The 23,523-nt window shown below is 38.1% G+C and overlaps 1 protein-coding gene and 1 pseudogene across 4 annotated transcripts in view; one reads left to right on the top strand and one right to left on the bottom strand.

The window, feature by feature from the left end:
• ZC3H12B (zinc finger CCCH-type containing 12B) overlaps positions 1-23,523 on the top strand; it is a 191,055-nt gene that overhangs the window by 159,153 nt on the left and 8,379 nt on the right. For 3 of the 4 annotated variants that reach the window (XM_074323583.1, XM_074323581.1, XM_074323582.1), the window contains 2 exons: positions 10,351-11,114; positions 20,827-20,966. In XM_074323583.1, coding sequence (XP_074179684.1) covers positions 10,504-11,114; positions 20,827-20,966 — 751 coding nt within the window. In that variant the 5' untranslated portion in view covers positions 10,351-10,503. Of the gene's footprint in view, positions 1-10,350; positions 11,115-20,140; positions 20,282-20,826; positions 20,967-23,523 lie in introns of those variants that run through there. The other variant, XM_074323584.1, reaches the window with a different exon arrangement.
• On the bottom strand, positions 17,521-19,744 carry LOC109437974 (protein phosphatase 1 regulatory subunit 15B; annotated as a pseudogene).

Raw genomic sequence — 23,523 nt, 5'->3', positions numbered from 1 at the left:
CGTGTCATCATTGTCCTCAATTTACAGATGAGGAAACTATGGCTTAGAGAGGTATTATAATTTGCCCAAGATCACACAATTAGTCACAGTAGAGTTGGGACTAACACTTCAGTCTCCTGAGTCTCATTCTACTGTAGTTGTCACTGCTTATTATTAAGTTTCATACCTTTCTCTGCTGTAACCAATAGTAACAATGTCTTACATTTGTACAGTTTTACAGCTTATGACATACTTTCATCATACATGTTATTGTTTGATCCACACACAAGTCCTCTCAGCAGACAGATAAGAGTATCCACGTTTTCCAAGTGAGAAAACAGACTCATAGGTGAGCTGACTGCATAAAGTCACACAGCTCTTGTTAGTAGAAGGAAGATTTGAACCCATGTCTCCTGACTCCAACTCCAAATGCAGAAGGCTTATCACTGTATTCGGTTCTCCTATTCTTGTTTGGAACCTTCAAGCATCACCAACACCATACCTAGGCTCATGGAACAGCCAGGAGAGTGCCTATGGCATAACACGGCTGACATATTATTTCGTATAGCATATTGCGTTATTAAGCATTACTTATTCTGAAAGTCTCTGAAATATTTTTAAATTGTTTCTTATGAACTTCATTGACCACAGAAATGCAGTGCTGCTGAGATAGAACAGAGTAGCTGTTGAAAACAACAATAACACGTAACTGTCTGAAGAAGTAAAAACAAATAATGTGCTGGTTTAAATAAGGAGAATTAAGACTTATGAGAGTCTCATGACCTCTAAGACTGTTCCACTCCCCCTTTTCCTTCTATTGCCATTTGCCTCCCAATACCTTTCAGATTTCTTCTTGGAGATCTTTGGGCTTACCAGGCCTAAGTTGATGACATCACGGCTGCAATACTGCAGCTACACCTCAGTATTGTCCTGATCATTGATCCTTTCTCATTTTAGTCTAATAATTTGATATGAAGAAATAAAATAGGATATACTCTATTCCAATCATTTTTCAAAGCAATCAAATTGGAGAGAATCAAGAAAGATCGAGCTCAGTATTATTAACTGAATGTGATGCTCAAGATATGTTTATTGCTGATTAAGTCATAAAACAGGCATTTTTTTTTTTCAATTTACTGGAAGTATAGAATAACATAGCCACATTTCACTACAGCTTTCAACCAAGAGTCTTAGGGGTGGGAGCATGTGGCACAGAGAGAAAAATAGAGAAGGAAGAGGAAGGAGAGAAAGGGGGAAAGAGGAGAAAAGAGCAAAGAGAGAAAGAGATAAGAAACTTCATCAATGAGTCAGAGAAGTGGGCGTGTTTTCTCTGGAGAAGCCACTTTAATAAACAGCTCCCCAGCCGTCACTAGTGACCAGAGAACACGTAGTCACTGCAGTTCTTCTAACAGAGACCATCTTCTGTAGTGTATGATGCAGCTTTCCCACATGAATTTCAACTGATATTTTTCCAGACCTTCTTTATATAGCAAGAAGAAACTAGTAAGTATATAACCTATAGCTTTCTTGTCCTTCTGGAAGGTTGAGCACTAGAAATGCTTTTTGTATGGGAAATTGAATCCAATATAAATTCACGTTACATTTACCAATGTGGTTTTAATTAATTTGAACAACAAAGTGCCTGTAGTACAAGGTGTTTTAGATGTGCTACGGACATAAGTCCTTCCTAATGCGATAAATGGTGATGGAAGGTAGCAGGAATGTGAGCTCCAGTTCAAAACCTGGGAAGAATGGGTCTTGAAATCAAATCATTGTGTGTCTGTTATGTTTGAAATCCTAGAAGGATGAATGGATAATGAAAATCAACATACTATTGTTTTCCTATAAACATTTTGTCTAAAGCTTCAACATTTCATATGGGGGCAGGGGATAAGAATTAAGGTCATTTAATCATACAAAGCTGTGAATTGAAATCCTAAATTTTAAATAAGCTCAGTTATGCTTAGTTCTGGTGGTGACAATTTTTGCTGTGATACACATCATATTGAGAATGCATTGAAGATTTTAAAAAAAATAAAAAAAGAAAGAAAAAGCCACTTCGTTTTAGAGGGTAGTGTAAAAATACACAGACAGGCTGAAAAGCTTATTCTCATTGCTTGAGGGAAATCTCAGTTTTACAAACCATAGAAAATATGCTATTTCTTATACTTATTCTTTTGCTAAGTGTTACTACCTATAAACCAAGAGCGCATGAACAAGTGGGTGTAATTGGAGATTGAAGAAGCAGTGAAGCAAGTCTTTATCACTTCTATGATACGATTGCTGTATGTAATTCATTTAACATAAATGAAAATGGAAACATTTGGATTTTGGATTTTCTTAGATCGCCTTCATGTGAACCTTTTACATTTTGAGAATCAGTAAAGGTTTCAATCCCCTTTGCCTCCCAAGCATTGAGAAAGCTTACAAATTATGTTTCTCCCTGGGATTTGTGTGACTTCTTCAGCTGATGTGCTTGACACAGGGAATTAAAGGTGGGCTATATAAGTCATAACTACCCAAATCTGAGTTATGTAGATAATGATGTGGCCCTATTGATTGAAAGTGTGTATGTTAAAGCACTTAAACAACCCTAATCTGCAATGGAAATGTAAATGATTGTTCATATTTTATGACTGTTACTAAAGTTTCATAATAACTTTTATTTTTTGTCATTTTTAAAGTAAAATATGATGGATTGATACAATGTAGATTTGAATTTGTTTTCTTTAAAGCTAATTCTGAAAACAATGGTGCAGTTCAAAAAGTAGAAACCAAGAAAAGAGCTTAGTATTCTTATGATGACTGAACTATAGTCACTTCTCAATTATCTGGGCCCCACTAAAAATCCCACACAGTAGATAATTTTTGATATGTGTATTTTCTTTGAGGATTCATACTATTTAAAAAATTTTTAGAAGGGAAAGGTGTTCCTACATCTCTCTCAAAACATACATTCACAGAACACAGATTGAGATTCAACAATTCCACAAATAATAAAGTGGCTTAACCACATGTAGATGATTGAGAATTTATTATTCTGTCCTTGACTTGGCATCTGCTGGATAGACTTTGTCGTTCATGGATGGATATTGGGCTTTTTTGAACATTTCCAATGGTTTTGGCTCATTAGATGTGGCCAGATATTTCTGTCTCCATACAGGGTGTCTGGCATATTTTGGTAAAAAAAAAAATGAAGCAGAATTTTTAGTAGAACCTGAAGATTGATCTTGGAAAATTGTTCTGTGCAAATGCAAAATGAATGAATTCTGTTTCCTAATAGAAAGATAGGGGAGGGGTATAGGAAGAAAATACACTGAGCAGACTAAATGGTAAGGAGAAGACTTTTTTTTCCCTTGGTGAAAATTTCTTGAGGTCATTATTGGCAGCTTTTGCCTGCTTATGTTTCTCTGCTTTTTTAGATTCAAATGCAAGTTTGCAATCATTGGCTTAATTATATTAAGCAAATTACAGGCAAGCTTTGTACCTATAACACATGGCTTTCTGTAACAAAGTTTCTAACGTCTTAAAACAAATTATATCCAATCTTATAATTTCATCTGACTAATGTGATTTTCCAAAGTATGCTATTATTTAATGCATTCATTTGTGATTTTTTTCAATCAATAATAATGAAAGATAAAACCCTTTTCAACACCTATCATAAGTAGCTGCTGGAACATCATCTTTGAAACTTTTCTCCCACTCACTTCCTTTTTGGGCAAAAGTAACTATTTTCTTTTAGCCATCTTCAATGCTTTTATTTACCACTGCTCATCAGTAATGTTAGGCATGAGGTGTTGACTAAGGGCACAATGTCATATTAATATTTATATATCTATAATTTTAAAAACTCTTCCCTGCCCAGCAAATTGTTACTCTTTCCTTTAAAGCTCAACTCTAGGGAGCTTCCTTTATAGCTCCCTATACTTTTTAAAATTATAGCTGGCATACAATATTATATTACTTTCAGTTGTATAACATAGTGATTTAACGTTTATGTACCTTACGATGTGATAACCACACTAAGTCTACTAACTGTCTTTCACTGTGTAAAGTTATCATAATATTATTCATTATATCCTTTTCACCTTTTTCGCACATGCTCTCAACCTTCCCCCCTCTGGCAACCATCAGTTTTGTTCTCTGTTTCTTTTTTTTTTTATAATTTATTTTTTTAATTTATTGGGGTGACAATTGTTAGTAAAATTACATAGATTTCAGGTGTACAATTCTGTATTACATCATCTATAAATCCCATTGTGTGTTCACCACCCAGAGTCAGTTCTCCTTCCATCACCATATATTTGATCCCCCTTACCCCATCTCCCACCCCCCCCCTTACCCTCTGGTAACCACTAAACTATTGTTGTTCTCTGTTTCTATGAGTCTGTTTTGCTTTGTTTTGTCTGTTCATCTTTTTGTTGTTTGTTTTTTAGATACCACATATAAGTGAAATCATGCAGTATTTGTCTTTCTCTGTCTCTTAATTACTTGTCACAGTTTGTAATTGTGAATTATGTATTTTATTATTGTCTCCATTCCCCACCATGACCACTATAAGAACCTTAAAATCAGGGTCTGTGTCTGTTCTTTTCTTTTTTTAACTTTTATTTATTTATTTGTGTTTTTCTAGAACCCATCAGCTCCAAGTCAAGTAGTTGTTTCAATCTAGTTGTAGAGGGCACAGCTCACAGTGGCCCATGTGGGGATCTAACCAGCAACCTTGTTGTTAAGAGCACTGCACTATTTCCATTACCATATATTTGATCCCCTTTACCCTCATCTACCACCCCCCTCCCTCCTTACCCTCTGGTAACCACTAAACTATTGTCTGTGTATTTTTGAGTTTTTGTTTCTTCATTTGTTTGTCTTGTTGTTTTTAGTTCTATATACCACATATCAGTGAAATCATATGGTTCTCGACTTTTTGTGTGTGTCTGACTTATATTCTGACTCTGGGTGGTGAATACACAATATGATATATAGATGATGTATTACACAATTGTACACCTGAAATCTATGTAACTTTACTAACAATTGTCACCCCAATAAACTTTAATTAAATAAAAAAAGCACTGCACTCTAACCAAATGAGCTAACTGGCCTCCCCCAGGCATGTCTGTTTTTATATTCCTAGCCCCTAACAGGAAACCCTGGCACATAGTCAGCTCTAAGTAAATGTCAATTAATTACTTCATTAATAACTCAAAAAATGACTTCAAATATTATATCCTTCTTGAATCCTTTCCTAATCCCTTTAACCACCACCCCCATCTACAACCCAATGCACAGAATTGAACATTCCCTCTTCTGTATGTCAATGGAAATTTTCAAGTAAATTGAAGGACAAACCAACTATACATCAGGTTTACCTGGGACATCCCCAGTTTATGCATATTGTTCTGACATAATAATAATGCTCCTTTCATAATGTCCTAGCTTATACTATAATTAAATGGTAACCCTGTATAGAATTGTGTTTCAGCACTTTCTAGGGCCTCTTCTGGCCAATTTTTATTAGTTTGCAAGGTGTCTGAGGACAGGATCAGTTCTGGTTTCTCTTCCTAGACCCCAGTCTTAAACACAGTGTCTGACATTCAATGACTGTTCTTTTGAATAAAAAGATATTCCTGAAATCTTTCCCTCAAGAAGTTTGCATTGTAAAACAAAACAAACACAAAAAACATGATACTTATACACCTACATAGTGTGTAGGCCAGACAACCAACATTTTTAAAAAACTTCACTGCTTAAGGCTTTGAACAGCAAATTGAAGTTTATGTCTGCTAAGTCACTTATTTCTCTTCTACTTTAGGTTATTGAGTAGGTAAATTTCACAATAATAACTAGTAATTTCAATGAGGGTTTCCTATGTTGTAGGATTTCCCCTGAGTTTAAATTTGCTATTGTATATCTATGTGAACATGGTAAAAGTGCTCACACCGATGTCAATTTGAACAGAACGAAAATCAAGTAGTAGAGAAGGAGGAAAATATTCTATGGTCCAGTAGCTAAGAGCAGTAAAATGTGTTTTTTATAGGTACCTTTCGTTTGCCAAGAAAAATGTACATTTAGTCTTGTAAACAGTTGTTTTTAAGTGACTTTGGAGCTTTCAATAAATGCAGAGTGGGAAATCTCAATGCTCTAGAATTATTTTGAAGAGAATAAAATGTAAATCAATAGTAAATGTGGAATTTATAAAGAAAATAGTCTTTAAATTTTGAATAGCAAAGATTAATGGAGAGGTAAAAGTGAAATGGGTGTCTATGTGTTGGCTAACTCATTAAGGAAAATGTTGAAGTCACAAGTGGTAGTATGATCATTAGAGGAGTTATTATATGCTCCCTGAATGTCAGTTCTGAGATGTCAATTCTGTGTGCGTATGATATTTCCAAATGTGACTCTCCTAGGTAAGCATGCAGTTATCCATATTATTCTTAGAGCTATTGGTAGCTTTTCTTCTTGTTTGTATAAATAAGATTGAAGTGTAACTGGAAAGCCCTAGTATACTGTTTACATAGATAGTCTGGTATTAAATTAGTGAGTACAGTTGCTATCCAAAGAGGTTGTCAGTGCTCACAGCTCTACAGCCTTGCCTTGCAGTCAGTCTTCTCCTCCTCTTCTTCCTTCTCCTCCTCCTCCCTCCCCACCTCTTCCTCCCCAACTTCCTCCTTCACCTCTTCCTCTTTCTCCTTCTTTTTCTTTTTCTTTAAAAACAAAAACCAAACCCCTGGTGGTGTCTCTTGCATGCTTTACATATATTGAAAACCTACTATGTTCTATTCACTTTTCTTTTTTTTTTTTTTTTAATTTAGTTTTTAAATTTATTGGGGTGACAATTGTTAGTAAAATTACATAGATTTCAGGTGTACAATTCTGTATTACATCATTTATAAATCACATTGTGTGTTCATCACCCAGAGTCAGTTCTCCTTCCATCACCATACATTTGATCCCCTTTACCCTCATATACCACCCCTCTCCCCCCTTACCCTCTGGTAACCAGTAAACTATTGTCTGTGTCTATGAGTTTTTGTTTCTCATTTGTTTGTCTTGTTCTTTTCTTGTTTTTGGTTTATATACCACATATCAATGAAATCACATGGTTCTCTGCTTTTTCTGTCTGACTTATTTCGCTCAGCATTACACTCTCAAGATACATCCAAGTTGTCACAAATGTTCGTATATCATCTTTTCTTATTGCTGAATAGTATTCCATTGTGTATATATACCACAACTTCTTTATCCATTCATTTATCGAAGGACATTTTGGTTGATTCCATGTCTTGGCCACCATAAACAAAGCTGCACTGAATATTGGAGCACACGTGTCTTTATGTATAAATGTTTTCAGATTTTTTGGGTAGATGCCCAGGAGAGGGATTGCTGGGTCATATGGTAATTCTATTTGTAATTTTTTGAGGAACCTCCACACTGCCTTCCATAATGGCTGCACCAGTCTGCATTCCCACCAACAGTGTATGAGGGTTCCTTTATCTCCACAGCCTCTCCAACACTTGTCACTATTTGTCTTGTTGATGATAGCCATTCTGACTGGGGTGAGGTGATATCTCATTGTGGTTTTTATTTGCATTTCTCTGATGATTAGTGATGTTGAGCATTTTTTCATATGTCTATTTGCCATTTGTATGTCCTCTTTGGAGAAATGTCTCTTCAAGTCCTCTGCCCATTTGTCAATTGGGTTGTTTGTTTTTTTGTTGTTGAGTTGCATGAGTTCCTTGTATATTCTGGAAACTAGCCCCTTATCGGAGGCACTGTTTGCAAAAATCTTCTCCCATTCAGTTGGTGGCCTCTTTATTTTGTCAATGGTTTCTTGTGCTGTGCAGAAGCTTTTAAGTTTCATATAGTTCCATTCGTTTATTTTACCTTTTACTTCCATTGCCTTTGGAGTCAAATTCATAAAATGCTCTTTGAACCCAAGGTCCATAAGTTTAGTACCTATGTGTTCTTCTAGGCAGTTTATTGTGTCAGGTCTTATGCTTAAGTCTTTGATCCATTTTGAATTAACTTTGGTACATGGTGACAAATAGTAGTCCAGTTTCATTCTTTTGCATGTGGCTATTCAATTCTCCCAGCACCATTTATTGAAGAGGCTGTCTTTGCTCCATTGTATGTTTTTTGCTTCTTTGTCAAAAATTATCTGTCCATATTTATGTGGTTTTATTTCTGGGTTTTCAATTCTATTCCATTGTTCTATGTGTCTGTTTTTCTGCCAATACCATGCTGTTTTGATGGTTGTAGCCTTGTAGTACAAGCTAAAGTCAGGGAGTGTGATACTTCCAGTATTGTTCTTTTTTCTTAAGATTGCTTTGGCTATTTGGGGTCTTTTGTGTTTCCAAACAAATCTGATGATTTTTTGTTCTATTTCTTTAAAAAATGCCATTTGGATTTTGATGGGGATTGCATTAAATCTGTATATTGCTTTGGGTAATATGGCCATCATTTTAACTATGTTGATTCTTCCAATCCATGAGCACAGAATGTCTTTCCATTTCTTTGTGTCTTCTTCAATTTCTTTCAAAAATGACTTATAGTTTTCAGCATATAGGTCTTTCACATCCTTGGTTAAGTTTATTCCTCGGTATTTTATTCCTTTTGCTGCAATTGCCAAAGGAATTGTGTTTTGTATTTCTTTTTCTGAGATTTCATTGTTAGTATATAGGAAAGCAATGGCCTTTTTTTTAAATTTAATTTTATTAAATTTATTGGGGTGACAATTGTTAGTAAAATTACATAGATTTCAGGTATACAATTCTGTATTACACGAATATATGGTGATGGAAGGAGAACTGACTCTGGGTGATGAAGCAATGGACTTTTGTACGTTGATTTTGTAGCCAGCGATTTTACTGTATTCCCTGATTGTTTCTAATAGCTTTTTGGTGGAGTCTTTAGGGTTTTCTATATATAGCATCATGTCATCTGCAAAGAGTGATAATTTAACTTCTTCATTCCCAATTTGGATGCCTTTTATTTCTTTCTCTTGCCTGATTGCTCTGGCAAGGACTTCCAACACTATGTTGAAAAGCATAGGTGATAGCGGACAGCCCTGTCGTTTTCGTGAACGTAGAGCAAAGGGCTTCAGTTTTTTTGCCATTAATTATGAGATTAGCTGAGGGCTTGTCATATATGGCCTTTATTATGTTAAGGTATTTTCCGTCTATACCTATTTTATTAAGTGTTTTAATCATAAATGGATGTTGTATCTTGTCAAATGCTTTTCTGCATCAATTGATATAATCATATGATTTTTGTCCTTTATTTTGTTTATGTGATGTATCACATTGATGGATTTGCGGATGTCGAACCATCCTTGTGCCCTGGGGATGAACCCCACTTGGTCGTGATGAATAATCTTTTTAATGCATTGTTGTATTCGATTTGCTAGAATTTTGTTTAGGATTTTTGCATCGGTATTCATCAGAGATACTGGTCTGTAGTTTTCTTTTTTTGTGTTGTCCTTACCAGGTTTTGGTATCAGGGTAATGAGTTACCTCATAAAATGAGTTAGGGAGTACTGTCTCTTCAATTTTTCAGAAGAGTTTGAGCAGGATTGGTATTAGGTCCTCTTTGAAGGTTTGGTAGAATTCACTAGTGAAGCCATCTGGTCCAGGACTTTTGCTTTTGGGAAGGTTTTGGATGACTGATTCAATTTCCTTACTGGTGATCCGTCTGTTTAGATTTTCCAGTTCTTGATGGTTCCTTCTTTTTTTTTTTTTTTTTTTTTTTACAGTTCGATAATTACAATTACAATAAATAAAAATAAAAGAAGCTGCAGATAGAATTCATGAGTATGCACAAAACTGTTTTCTTATCTGGAGCACACCTCTCTATTGGTTACCCTTACAGCCTGCTTCAATCGCTTGAAAGCAATGTAAATGGTTTTCTAATTTCCATAGTAGATGGGGTCCCTAATATTTTGCAAAGAGTAGTGCTGGAGAGATTTTACTCTACAGGAGTGTAGCTCAGCTTTATCAAGAAGGATCTGATGTGGGATCTGGAAAACTTACCTGGCAGAAAGGAAGAGGGAGAGTCCTTTCAAGGATATATATATTCCTGTACCCTGTTGAAATGCCACATTTCTCTTTTTCAAAGTTGTTGTGATAAGCAGTTAACTTTACCTGTGATTTTTGTGTGTGTGGGAATTACAGCATTATTGCCACCAATGAAAGTCATGTGTAGAATTAAAGACTCTTTATATTTTTAATGTAAGGTGAGTCCAGTAGTTTTAAGCAGAAAAATAAAATGTCAGACAATATGTAGCTTCTTAGGAAGAAGCCTCTATATTCTAAAATGCTTTACCAGAATTTTATGAAATATGATTGTGGTATGTGTATTCATTTGTAGAGACTGGTAACATCTGAACATACCAAACCAAACAGAAAAACTCTTGAACCATCGCTACCACTAAATTTTACCACGAAGAAATGCCACTGCACGTGGATTCCAAACAGGCTAAAAAGAAAAAGAGCTGATTAGATCTCATACTCATTGAACGGGATGACGGCCACAGCTGCAGTGGAGACAACAAAAATGAAGAAGAGTGCCTCCAAGGAAGAGAAGCAGCAGCCTAAGCAGGACAGCACGGAGCAGGGCAATGCTGACCCTGAAGAGTGGATGAGCTCTGAGAGTGACCTTGAACAGATGAGCCTTAAGAGTGGTAGCAACAATGACAATAGCTGCCAACCCGGGGATGTTCAGTTAAAGAAAAAGGAAATTCCTTCCAAGCCACACCGCCAGCTCTGTAGATCACCCTGCCTAGATCGTCCAAGCTTCTCCCAGAGCAGCATTCTACAGGATGGGAAAATTGACTTGGAAAAGGAATACCAAGCCAAGATGGATTTTGCTCTAAAGCTGGGCTATGCAGAGGAACAGATTCAGTCAGTGCTGAACAAGCTGGGCGCAGAATCACTTATTAATGATGTATTGGCAGAGCTTGTCAGGCTCGGGAACAAAGGTGATTCGGAAGGGCAGGTCAACTTGAGTCTGCTAGTGCCTCGGGGGCCCAGCTCCAGAGAGATTGCAAGCCCTGAACTGTCTCTTGAAGATGAAATAGACAACAGTGACAATTTGAGGCCAGTTGTCATCGATGGAAGTAACGTGGCAATGAGGTAAGACTGGTATATTTTCTTTCTCTTTCTTTAAAAGTGCTCGGAGCTCATAGAAATTGTCTTCCTTTGCAGAACACTATAAGAGTCCTTGGTTGTTGTCTGTGGCTTGTGCTCCTCCAAGTGAACAGAGATGATTCTGCCCTGTCCTTTTTTCTCTCCTTTGAAATTGTTGCCGATTTGTTTTCAGGTGTTGTGAAAGTAGCTTAGACATCAGTGATGCTTCGGAGGAGCCATAACCATTCAGCTTGTATTCTTCTAGGGGTTCCCTCTCCCACCTATACTTGGCTAGACCAATCATCCTGAAAATATTGCTTTTACTTGTATAATGTAACTTGGGGACATACTTGGGAAGTTGCAGTAATTTCCAATTGCCATTCTATCAAATTTGGGTCCTTTTGCTTGGCTTTATGATCTGACCTTTGCTTCCTCCCATTTGATTGCATCTCTCACACATACTGCATTTACATCAGTCTCTTTAACAGTCTCCATGTAAATTATGCTGATTTCTTCACCCACTACTTGTGTTCATGTCATTTCCCAACCTAGAAGTGACCTCTTCCTTATCTTCATACCCTTCCAGATGTACCACCTCCACAAACACCATTCTGACTTTTCTGATCCCAATGATTACCTCTAAGCTGCAGTACTTATGGTAGGCTGAGTAATAGCCCCCTAAAGATGTCTACATTCTAATCCTTGGAATGTGTGAATATGTTATCTTACATGATAAAAGGGACTTTGCAGATATGATTGAGTTAAGGATTTTGAGGTAGAGGAGATTTCCTAGATTCTCAAGTTGGGCTCAATGTAATCACAAGGGTGCTTATAAGAGGGAGGGAGGCAGCAGGATCAGAATGAATAGTAGATGTGATGACAGGAACAAGAGGTAGGAGTGATATAACAAAGGAGCCATGAACCAAGGAATGTGAGCAGCCTCCAGAAGCTGAAAAGGGCAAGGAATGGATTCTCCCCTGAAGTCTGCAGAAAGAACATAGCCATGCCAACACCTTGATTTTAGACTTCTGACCTTCTGGATTATAAGAAAATAAACTGGTGTTACTTTAAGCCACTAAATGTGTGGTAACTTGTTACATCAGCAATAGGAATGTAATACAGAACCAAGAGTACCTTTATAGTTTATTCCAACTCTCTCATATAATTTTTTTTTACTTCATGTCAAAGAGCCTTAAGAATCCCTTCTATTGTTCAAATGAGTTGTCATCCAGCCTTGGCTTAAAAATTCCTAGTGATCAGGAGCTTACTTTCTATTGAGTCCATCATTGCTTGATGAGTTCATTAGAATTCATAGACTATACACAATCAAAACAAAGTAAAAAGCCTTAGACTAACAAATTTTTCATTTGACTATCCCATCATTTTTGAGGGCAGAGACCTTATTTTCTGCCTCCTTTTCACCTCCTTCCCACCCCCTGCCCACCGCACATAACACACTAGTATTGGATGCTCCCACAGAGATATGAGGGAGTGGGGATAGAAGCAAGTCTTATGAACCATACTATTGCTGCATGCAGGGGTTGCCTAGCAGACTATCTGGAAGTACACTTTAATATATAGTTCTATTTAATCCTCACAGCAACTTTATTTGACAGATGAGACAACTAGAGCTCAGCAAGTTTAAGTAACTTCCTTAAGGTTACTTGCTGTAGCTAGTAAGTAGCAAAGTAAGGACTTGAACTTAAGTCTTCTGGCTTCGAAAGAATGAAATGAAACTAACACTTTAAAATATATATTCTATGCCCGGTACTTTTGCATATGTAATTTAATCCTCACTACAAACCCAGTAAGAATGGACTAATTAGGTTCATTTTTGCAGGTGAGCAGATTCAGGTTCAAAAACGTTGAGTAACTGCCCAAGGTTATGCAAGAAATAAGTGACAACGCGTATCTCAAAACCTGAATCTGACTCCAAAGCTCCTTTGACAATATCATGCAACGGTATATGGCTATTAGTGTTAATAAGAATATTTGGGATCCTTCCTAGTAGCAGACAAAACATTTACAGATTTCCTTTTTCAAATTTTTAAAATCATGACAGCATCATTGCAAGGTGGGTAAAGCAGGCTAGACATCTCCCCTGTTTTAATGGGGAGTCACTAGAAACATAATAACAATGAAGTTAAATGACCTGTACACAGAGAATAAAGGGGGAGGGGGGAGGTAGATGAGGGTAAAGGGGATCAAATATATGGTGATGAAAGGAGAACTGACTCTGGGTGGTGAACACACAATGGGATTTATAGATGATGTGATACAGAATTGTACACCTGAAATCTATGTAACTTTACTAACAATTGTCACCCCAATAAATTTAATTAAAAAAAAAAGAAAGAAAGAAAAAAATGACCTGTACACAAAACAGTAATCAGAATGATGCAGTGGACCAGTGAAAAGCAGAGGGTGATTTCTATGTTCAAAGGGCCAAAGGTAATTCTGTGCCCCTCCTAACAAGCATAAACTAGAATGATTCTTGAGAGGAAGAGGTATGGGATCTGCTAAACTCAATCTCTTATCAGATCAGACCACCCAACACACCTTAAATTGGACTTGCTTCCCAAGGCCTACCCTTCCTTAGGGGTTTTGTTTTGGAGGTGAGGATGAGATGAACTCAGGACTTCTTTGAGGACTTTAATTTCATGGTAATACACAAACTTCCTTGTCTGGATTTCTGTTCAAGGATTGATAGTTGTGAAGGATAGTGTATGGTTCTCTTGCTTTGAAAGGAATAATGAAGAGATTAATTACCAAGGTAGTTGTTTTAAACATATCTGGTCTGTGCCAGTAGCAAACTGTCATACTGATAGGAAGATAAACTTTTATCTTTTGTAGGAGTTGCCTTACTAAATTAAGGATACCTCACACAATTTAAATAAAGCAAAAAAAACACACACAAAAAAACCAACAACAGCACAACCTTATTTTTAGGAGCATATTAAAATAGTGCATAGTGGACCACATAATTTTATTTTAATTTCCAGCTTTGTCCTTGCTAACATCTCTTCCCTTGTCCAACTGGGTAAATTCCTGATGAGTCCTATTTATTCTGCAATCACATTTTACATGGTCAAAGTTCAGCACCATAGTCTGCTTATGAATTTGTTAGTGCCATTAATCTAAATTTGGTTTGTTTTTCCTGTTGGTTAGCTGTAACATTATCATGGTTGGTATCTTATAACATTTGTTCTTCCCAAGCACGTTAGGTGAAGCCTGCATTGACATAGTAATGTTTTGTTTGTCTTTGATAGCATTTGTTTAACATTTACAGTAGTGGTGTACCTGTGAATCACATACTCATATATGTTAAGATCCTAAAGGGTGCATTCATTCAGCAAGCTGTGTCCTTTGGGAGGAAAAATCAATTTCAAGGGAATTAAGGCTTTCAAATGTAAATGCCACCATATTCTTTGTTAAGTCTGGGAGAAGCCCAAATATGTGAGCCCTATTTAAAAACAAACAAAAAAACCTCAGAGGGGGAGGCCAGGGACCCATATGCTAGGCAGAATTTGGCTTGGAACCTGAATCATGATATATATCTAAGCCAGTTTACAGGACAAAGTGAACTCTAGCGTCACCAAGGCACTCTGTGATTTGTAGGTCCTAGGCTTTTAGATTGCTTTTTAGATAGGCTTTTAGTTTCTAGCTTTTTTATATTGCAAAAGGACATTTTGTGTGTTTGGGCTAAAACACATCATCTTTGTGTTACTTTGTTTCCCACTTTTTTTCATTTATTCATTCCTTAAATATTTATTGAGCACTACACTTTGCAAACTGGGCCTTTGTGTAGGACTTCATTGCCACCTTGATAAATGTTGAAATGAATTCTGATTCCCATTAGGCTTTTGGTGCACTTCATGGAATGCTCCAATGGCATGATTTTAATATATTTTCAATGGAATGCTATAAATATTTTACATTTTTTTTCTTAACATAATTCTCAGTATGCTAAAAATTTCATATCAAAATACAGATGCATCAAAATATTGCCTATGCTTGTCTCTGGGTGGTAGTAGAACAGATTCCGCAGGGATTTTTTTTTACATTTTATGTATTTTCCATATTTTCTACTATAAGTAATTACCTTTATAATGATGAAAAATAATTTTAAACAAAAATCATTTTTAGAGGGCCGGCCCGGTGGCTCAGGCGGTTAGAGCTCCGTGCTCCTAACTCTGAAGGCTGCCGGTTCGATTCCCACATGGGCCAGTGGGCTCTCAACCACAAGGTTGCCAGTTCAATTCCTCGAGTCTCGCAAGGGATGGTGGGCTCTGCCCCCTGCAACTAAGATTGAACACAGCACCTTGAGCTGAGCTGCCGCTGAGCTCCCTGATGGCTCAGTTGGTTGGAGCGTGTCCTCTCAACCACAAAGTTGCCAGTTCGACTCCCGCAAGGGATGGTGGGCTGTGCCCCCTGCAACTAGCAACGGCAACTGGACCTGGAGCTGAGCTGCGCCCTCCACAACTAAGACTGAAAGAACAACAAGTTGAAGCTGAACAGAACCCTCCACAACTAAGATTGAAAGGACAACAACTTGACTTGGAGAAAAGTCCTGGAAGTGCACACCGTTCCCCAATAAAGTCCCGTTCCCCTTCCCCAATAAAATCTTTTAAAAAAATCATTTTTAGAAAGAATTTTGTAGTATAAAGTATAAAGTTGGAGGATCCAACAGCAAATGTTACTCTTGTATTTATTCCTAGTTTTAAACTGTGTTTATTCCTACAATTGCTTTTTAGTACCACAGAGCAAGTGAAATCCCATCCCATTTCTCCAAATCTCTCCTTTATGGCAATTATGATTTTCTGTAGTTCATGTTATTCTTATACTTACCAGTGCTATAGCAGTGGGAAAAATCACAGCTGAACATTTTCCCTACCTGCCTGTTTCATGCTGGTGTCATCCAGTATTAACCATTTAAGAGCCATGGGCTTGCCCAATTTACCCATTGTTCAACTTTTTAGAAGGAATCAGTGGTAGCTGTCTCCAAGGCTACCTTGCAGTAGATTGGCAGTTAAACACATTTACCTTTCTTTTTTTTTTCTAAGTACTTTGACTTTCAGTAGAGTAGTATAATTGCTTTATGGTACTCATTGGAGACTTTTAAATATGATTAACATGTTTGGAAATGTTAACAAAGGCATTTAATAAATTTTTGTCATGTGCCTCAAGAGTGATAAGATTGTGGGAAGTCTTGCAGTGCATGTATTAATGGGGCCCCTGAGGTTATGTATGAATTCACCCAAAGTAAACAATATAATTGGAGCTTGTAGTTGAGTATTAGTGAGAAAGTGAAGACTCTAAAGAGAGAGCTCTCATCACATTGTCTTAATTAGCCTTCTAGGAAAAGGGTTCCTTTCTTCTGATCAATCTTGACACATAATATTCACTTTTTTGCAATAAAATTGGTACGTGTGAGCCACTTTGTTTTACCATCCAAGCTGTTTGAATTTACTGTAATTTAGTGTGGTTTATGTATATGTCAGAGCACCAGATTCTATGCTAAGAGATCAAAATTTTCACAGCCAAACTAGTACACCATTTGTGAGTTTTTAAGATGATGACAATAAATATCCTTCCCAATTCATCTGCTAATTTTCCCTCCTCCAATTTCCAGTCAAATGAGTTCTTTGGCTTTTTAAAGTTATTTACAGTGCTTATTCCTACAAATAATTGTGATAGAATACCTTCTCTTTTGACATCATGTCCTAATGATAAAAGGAATACTTAATTTTTGAGGGAATTTTAGAATTAGAGAAAGAAAATAAATCACTTATTACCTTCACACAGAATAACAATTTTTATTAGTGTTTTGATATATCTATTCTCTAAACTTATACGTAGCCTGTTTTCTAAAAAATTGGGATTACATTATATTTACTAGTCTGTATCCTTTTTTTTTTCAACACAAATCATTTTTAGAAGGAAAAAAAATGACACAGGATGATGTACCTTAAGTTGGTAGCATATGCAAGATTATTTTCTTAGCCTTAAGGTAGAAGGGCCAAATCACTAAGAAAATATAGAGAAAATACAAAAGCCCATTAATTTCAGATTGTTGAAGAGAGAAAAAAGAGCCCAAAGTTTTTAGATAGGTATACAGAATTTAAATTAAAATGGAAAATGAGCTTTGAACCCTGTATTGTTTCCCAAGAAAGTAAGTTTTGGAAGTGCAAAATTACACCTTAAAAAGTTCCCTTTTCACCTCAGCAAGCAAACAACATCCAAAAACACATCCAACTACATAAAACAGGGGAGGATTAGAAATCACACCATCTCACCCTTCATTATCAAGGCTTGGCTTCAAACCTGGACATTTCTGAGTGGGATATATTGCAAAACAATATTAAAAAAGGTCGCTGGATCCAAGTTATAGAGCCTCTAAAAAAAAAAAAAGTCAAAGGACAGCTGCCAATTTTTATTTTAAAAGAAACCTCTCTGAAGTAAGAGTTAGTATATGCTAGGGACAGAGACTATCAAATCATCTGAACATGGCTCGAAAACATCAAGTCCTTTGAAGCATGTTTCCTGGAGTCTATGAAACATTCTTTCCTGTGTTCAAATGTGAAGCAATATCCAATAGCATCTTGTGTTTCTTGAATTGGTTTCTGGAACCTGCATCCATCCTGTGCAAATTCTGCCCATGGTCCTTTGCAATCCTCATCACCACTTATATAATACTGAGTAACTTCTTCAAAGAAGATTACTTTTTTTCTCTTGATATGTGTGTGTCTTTCTCCAGAAAGAACCCCACCCTGTAACAAGTCTGGAAATTCACTGTCTTGGCTCCCGAACAATTGCACCTTACAGGACAGTAAGGTGTGACATTCAGAAATGGCCACAGTGGATTCAGATGGCTTCTCTGAGTCACGACAGCCTTTCCAATTTTTCCCTGATGTTTGAAAGAGAGCTTTAGAATTTAAAAGGTTGTAGGAATCGTCCGAATTACAAAAAAAGTTCCACAGCTTGAGACTCTCTCTTACATCTGCACTAGATTCCCAGTCATCTTCCTCCCTAGAATTATGGTCAGGAGACTCAGGAAGATTTCCAGTCTGGAGAGAATTCTGTAGATCAGACTCGTCAGACAAATCCTTCTCTGAGTCAAAGGAGTCTCCAGGAACAATTCTGGCAGCAGTCTGAATCACTGCTGTAAAGTTTTGGGGATGATAAGGATCTACACTGTAGAAAGAGTTCCAAAGGTGAAGCCCGTCAGAGTCTTGTTTGTCTGATTTTGAGAGTGAGCTATCACTATCAAAACCGTCATCCTTAGCTTCCTCATCGCAGTCCACACCTTCTGAATCAGAATTTGTTTCGTGGTCACTGGATACACCTCCTAAAATGTAATCTATCAATCTGTTACTACACGCTGGCCTGGCAGAAATGGGAAGGTCATCGTCTGTGTCTGAGAAGTCAACTATAGTTATTTGGTCTTCCCCTGGCTTTCTTTCCACAGGTACCTCACAAGATGCACAGCTTTCCAAAGGGCCCTCTTTTTCCAAAGCAAGAGGAACCTCTTTAGTCAATTCTATTTTTTCCTCCGTGGGTTCCTGGGCGGTTCCAGGAATGGCTCCAGGAAGGGGAACAAACTGTGTTGGACTATCTCTGCAGGGCTTCGGGTCCATCTGGAGAAGGCTGTGTTCCTCCTCCAGGCTGTGGTAGCCATAATCTTGGTCAGGGGTAGGTAACGCTTGCCCCTTGCTAGCCTGCTGAAGGAATTCCAGCCGTTTCATACAAACATGATGGATTTCTGGCAGACCTTCTCTAGAAAGAGGTGGACATCCCTGCCACAAGGCGCTAATGATCTTTGCATTCAGTGGCTGGGGATGAGAATGGTCCTCAGGCAGACAGCTGCACTCTAGGCTCACTGTCTGGAAGTTAAGTAGTTTCCCACTTTGGATGCCGTTCTGATAGCTGAGCTCTACCAGCAGCAGGCAGTCCCGATAAGAGGGGTTCAGCAAATAAGAGACGGCGTTGAAATTGCTTAAGCGCTGAAAGTTTCGAGGCCCTGAGGAGGAAAGGCCAAGTTCCCGGTCAGAGAGCAGCAGGGTGTGAAGGCTATTCGGCAACAGTTCCACTCCCCACAGCTGCTGCTCGAGGAGAAATGCGTGGGCCGCAGGGTTCATGGCTCTTCCCTGGGCTTTCAGTTCCAATTCTAGATCAGGGGACGAGCGCTGCCAGTGGATCTCCTCCTTTGGGCAGTCCAGGAGACCGGCAGTCGAGTCGGCCGAGGGGTCCAGCCGCAGCGAACTCGGAGATTTCTGCGATGCGGGGCCAGCCGGTTCCTCCCGAGCTCTCAGGGATCTCAGGGCGCTGTAGCCTCCAGTGTAACCTATCCATCTGGTCGGAATCATCCCACTGAAAAGCTGGCTCCAAATCAGCAGCTTCTGAAGCAGGATGGGGAGAGGCGCGAAGAGCTGGGAAAGGAGTTTCATCCAGTAGCTGGTCCGAGCGTCAGGCCAGGGAGAGGAGGCCGTTTTGGGGTCCCCGGGATGCTCCGCGACAAGAGGTGTGGGGAACCTGACGGTGCTTGGTGGCGAGCGCCGACGAAACAAGGACAGGCGGAACAGGGGGCCCGTCCGCGGCGCCAGCCCGCCTCGTGGCCCGTCCGTTCCCGGTTCCATCGCCCGGCTCTTGACAGTGTCTCAGCGAGGTACGCGGACGAGGAGGCAGGAGCTCGGACAGGATCCGGAGAGGCCTACACGGTCCCGGCCTCGCCTCGCGGCGTTGTCGGCGCCCCAGGCCGGGCCCCGGGCCAGCAGAAAAGCCACAGAGGGCAGCGGCTTCGGCCACAATCGGCAGGCCCCAGTCCGGAACGGCCAGCGCAGGACACAGCGGCGGCGACAACACCCATCCCGGCGGGAAATAGGGGTCCTAATCAGCTCGAGGCCTCTCCACCATACAGGAGGCCTCCAGCGGCGGCGGCGCCACTTTCCACAAGAGACAGACCGTTAACAAACCCCTCACAGCGCGCCCTGGAAGGACTGGGCGGCCAGGCACGCAGGCTCGGGGCAAACCTAAGCTAAAATGGCTGCAGGGCCAGCGCCGAGGCCGGACACTCCCCAGGCACTGGACGGGAACCTACCAGGACGATGGGCCTACGCCACCAGCCCAGCGCTGCCAAACGTCACTCCCTTTCTTTTTTCTTTTAGCATTATATTGTGAGCATTTCCCACATCTTAAAATTTTCAATAATGTGATTTTTGTTGGTGCTTTATATTTAATTAAATGTGATAACTATTTTCAGTCAGCATCTATGTGTGTCTTTTGCTGTCAGTGTTCCTTTTTAAGCTTAGTATATGTGCTTACAACTCATCTCCAACTAACCCTCCATATAAACTTTATCTAAACCTCTGGTGACACCTCTTCTTTTTTCATCTGTTGAGAATATCTCAGTCTTTGAAAAGAAAGTGTTAATAGAAACAGAAAGAGAAGAGAGAAAATGGAAGTAGTGATAGGAAATAACCACCAGGGCTGCTATAAATTGGGAGTTGATATTAACAATCTGTGGCCTTGAATGTAACTATAATAATAACGGCAATGTTTGCAATGATTGAATAAGAAGAATTTGATTTGCTCTTTTTAAACATACATTTTTGGCATTATCAAGAAAGAAAATGTCTGTTATTAATGTCTTGATACTAAGGAGTATTTCTTTGCTATCTGTTGTAAATCCTCTCTCCTCTCAAATTCTTTCTTTCTAAAGCCATGGGAATAAAGAAGAGTTCTCCTGCAGAGGAATACAACTTGCTGTGGATTGGTTTCTAGATAAAGGCCATAAAGATATTACTGTATTTGTGCCTGCATGGAGAAAGGAGCAATCCCGACCTGATGCACCAATTACAGGTCTGATTTCAAATAAGACATTTTTTTTCTCATCCAGAGGCAAAGCTTGTAAGATAGTTTGGGGAGAGGTTGATGGTCCTGATTTAGATAATTATTTTCCTAAGTTTGTTAAGTATACTTAAATGTATTTTGTTTCTGGGTTTGTTTGTTTTTTTGTCTGTTTCTTTCAGGTGTACAAAACAATATAATAGACATTTATACCCCTCACAAAGTGATAACACCACTCCCCCAATCTACTACCCCTCTGACATCGTATATAGCTGTTACAATTCCATTGATTCAATTCATACATGTATATGTATATGTATGTATGTATATATGTATATGTGTATATACACATATGTATATATATACACATATATATGTGTGTGTATATATATATATATATATATATATATATATATATATATATATATATAAAATTATAGTTGACATTCAGTATTATTCAGCTTCAGATTCCGGTGTACAGTACAATGGCCAGGCATCTACACCATCCAAGAAGTGGTTTCCCTAATAAGACAAGTGCCTGTCACCCTATAAAATCTTTACATTATTGATTATATTCCCCAAACTGTCTTTTGTATCCCCATGGTGATATTGCGGTTACCAATTTGTGCTTTCTAATCCGCTCACCTTGCTCATTTATTCTGTTCTTTAGATTCCACATGTAAGTGAGATCATATGGTATTTGTCTTTCTCTGACTTATTTCACTTAACATAGTATCACTTAGCATAGGTCCATCCATGTTGCAAAGTACACCTGAAGCTGAAGTAGAATAATATTACATGTCAAACTATAATTAAATATCTGTGTGCGTGTGTGGTGTGTGTGTATACACAAAGGGTGCCAAAAAACTGTATACACATTTTAAGAAAGGAAAAAAAACTATTAAAATTGTAATACTCAATATATACCAACAACAAAAGAAGAATACAAATCACATTTGACTTCTGCAATTACAAGAGGTGCTCAAAGTGGTTACCATCAGTGTAATTTTAATACAGTTTCTTCCTTTCTTAAAATGTGTGCACATTTTTTGGCACCCTCTGTATGTATGTATGTATGTATGTATGTGTATATATATATGTATATATATGTATGTGTGTATATGCGTATATATGTGTGTGTGTGTATATATATATACCGGGAGTGCCAAAAAATGTACACAAGTGGACACTTTGGTCAATATTGCTCAAACAGTAGTTAGCTATAATCAGAAATGTCTGGACGCTGATGGTATCTACTTTGAGCACCACTTGTAATTGCAGAAGTCAGAAGTCAAATGTGAGTTGTATTCATCTTTTGTTATAGGTATATATTGGGTATTACAATTTTAATACAGTTTTCCTTTCTTAAAATGTGTATACATTTTTTGGCACCCTATGTATGTGTGTGTGTGTGTGTGTGTGTGTGTGTGTGTGTGTGTATAGTCACGGGATGTAAAGTACAGCATAGGGAATATAGTCAATGATATTGTAATAGCTATATATGACGTCAGAGAGATAATATACTTGGAGGCATTATCACTTTATGAGGGGTGTAAATGTCTAATCATTACGTTGCTTTGTACACCTAAAACTAATATAAAAATAAAATTAATTAAAAATGTATTTTATTAAGTGCATTTTAAACATATTTTTCCTGATCCAAATAAAATCACTATATTGTGACATATGACAGTTAAATAGAGACAACTTTAATTCAGCAAAGAATAAGCACACAGTTAAAAAAAAAAAAAAAAAAAAAGGTGTGGTTTTCTATTTGACCATAGACTTCAGACTAAAAGGGGGTGATCTGGTTATAAATGTGACCAAGTTTCCCAAAAGACTAAAGAAACTGTGATAGACAATGACTCTCATTCTGTACCAGAAACGTGACTGTGGGTTTGCAAATTAGGGGATATATAGAGAGAAAAGTCCCATGGCAGTCAGAGCCAACTTATCTGTGAGACACAGTAGGCTCAGTGCCTAGGGCCCATGATACTTTTAGGGTCCCATAGAAATGTTTTAATTTTATTTTCTTTTAACATTAGGAGGAAAAGTTGAATATAATAACAATGAATGTATAATGATGTATCTAACTAGATTATTTGTCTCTATACTAATGTAGTTTAAAGTGTAATTTTTAATATTTCTTTATGGAAGAAGGGTCCTATGAAAGCAAAAGTACCTTAGTTTCCCCCAAATCATATGCAGCCCTAATGGCAGTAGGATCACTACATTCACTAACAACAATATGTGAAGCTAGCTCTTTACAACAATTGAGAGCAGATAGACCACAGCCCTAGGAGTATCAACGTTGCCTGATGCGGCAAATGAGAAAGTCCAGTGAATGATTGGAACTGTGTCATGTTGCTGCCTGCCAGCAACTGAATAGGCTCCCAGTTTCAGTCTGAGAATGGATCCTGGCCCTGCGTGAGCCCAGCCTGCAAGCTTTCTTTCTCCAGAAATTAAGAGGCACAAAGAAACAGGGGTCAGTATTCACACACTACAGCTTAATGTTTTCCCTTAGCTATGGCCTTCCTTTAGGCAGAAGGCAAAAATGTAAGTCCAGAGG

The sequence above is a fragment of the Rhinolophus sinicus genome, chromosome X, assembly GCF_036562045.2.
Source record: "Rhinolophus sinicus isolate RSC01 chromosome X, ASM3656204v1, whole genome shotgun sequence".
In the NCBI taxonomy this organism is placed as follows: domain Eukaryota; kingdom Metazoa; phylum Chordata; class Mammalia; order Chiroptera; family Rhinolophidae; genus Rhinolophus; species Rhinolophus sinicus.
The sequence above is the reverse complement of the archived record's forward strand: the minus strand, read 5'-3'. Positions and strand labels throughout refer to the sequence as shown.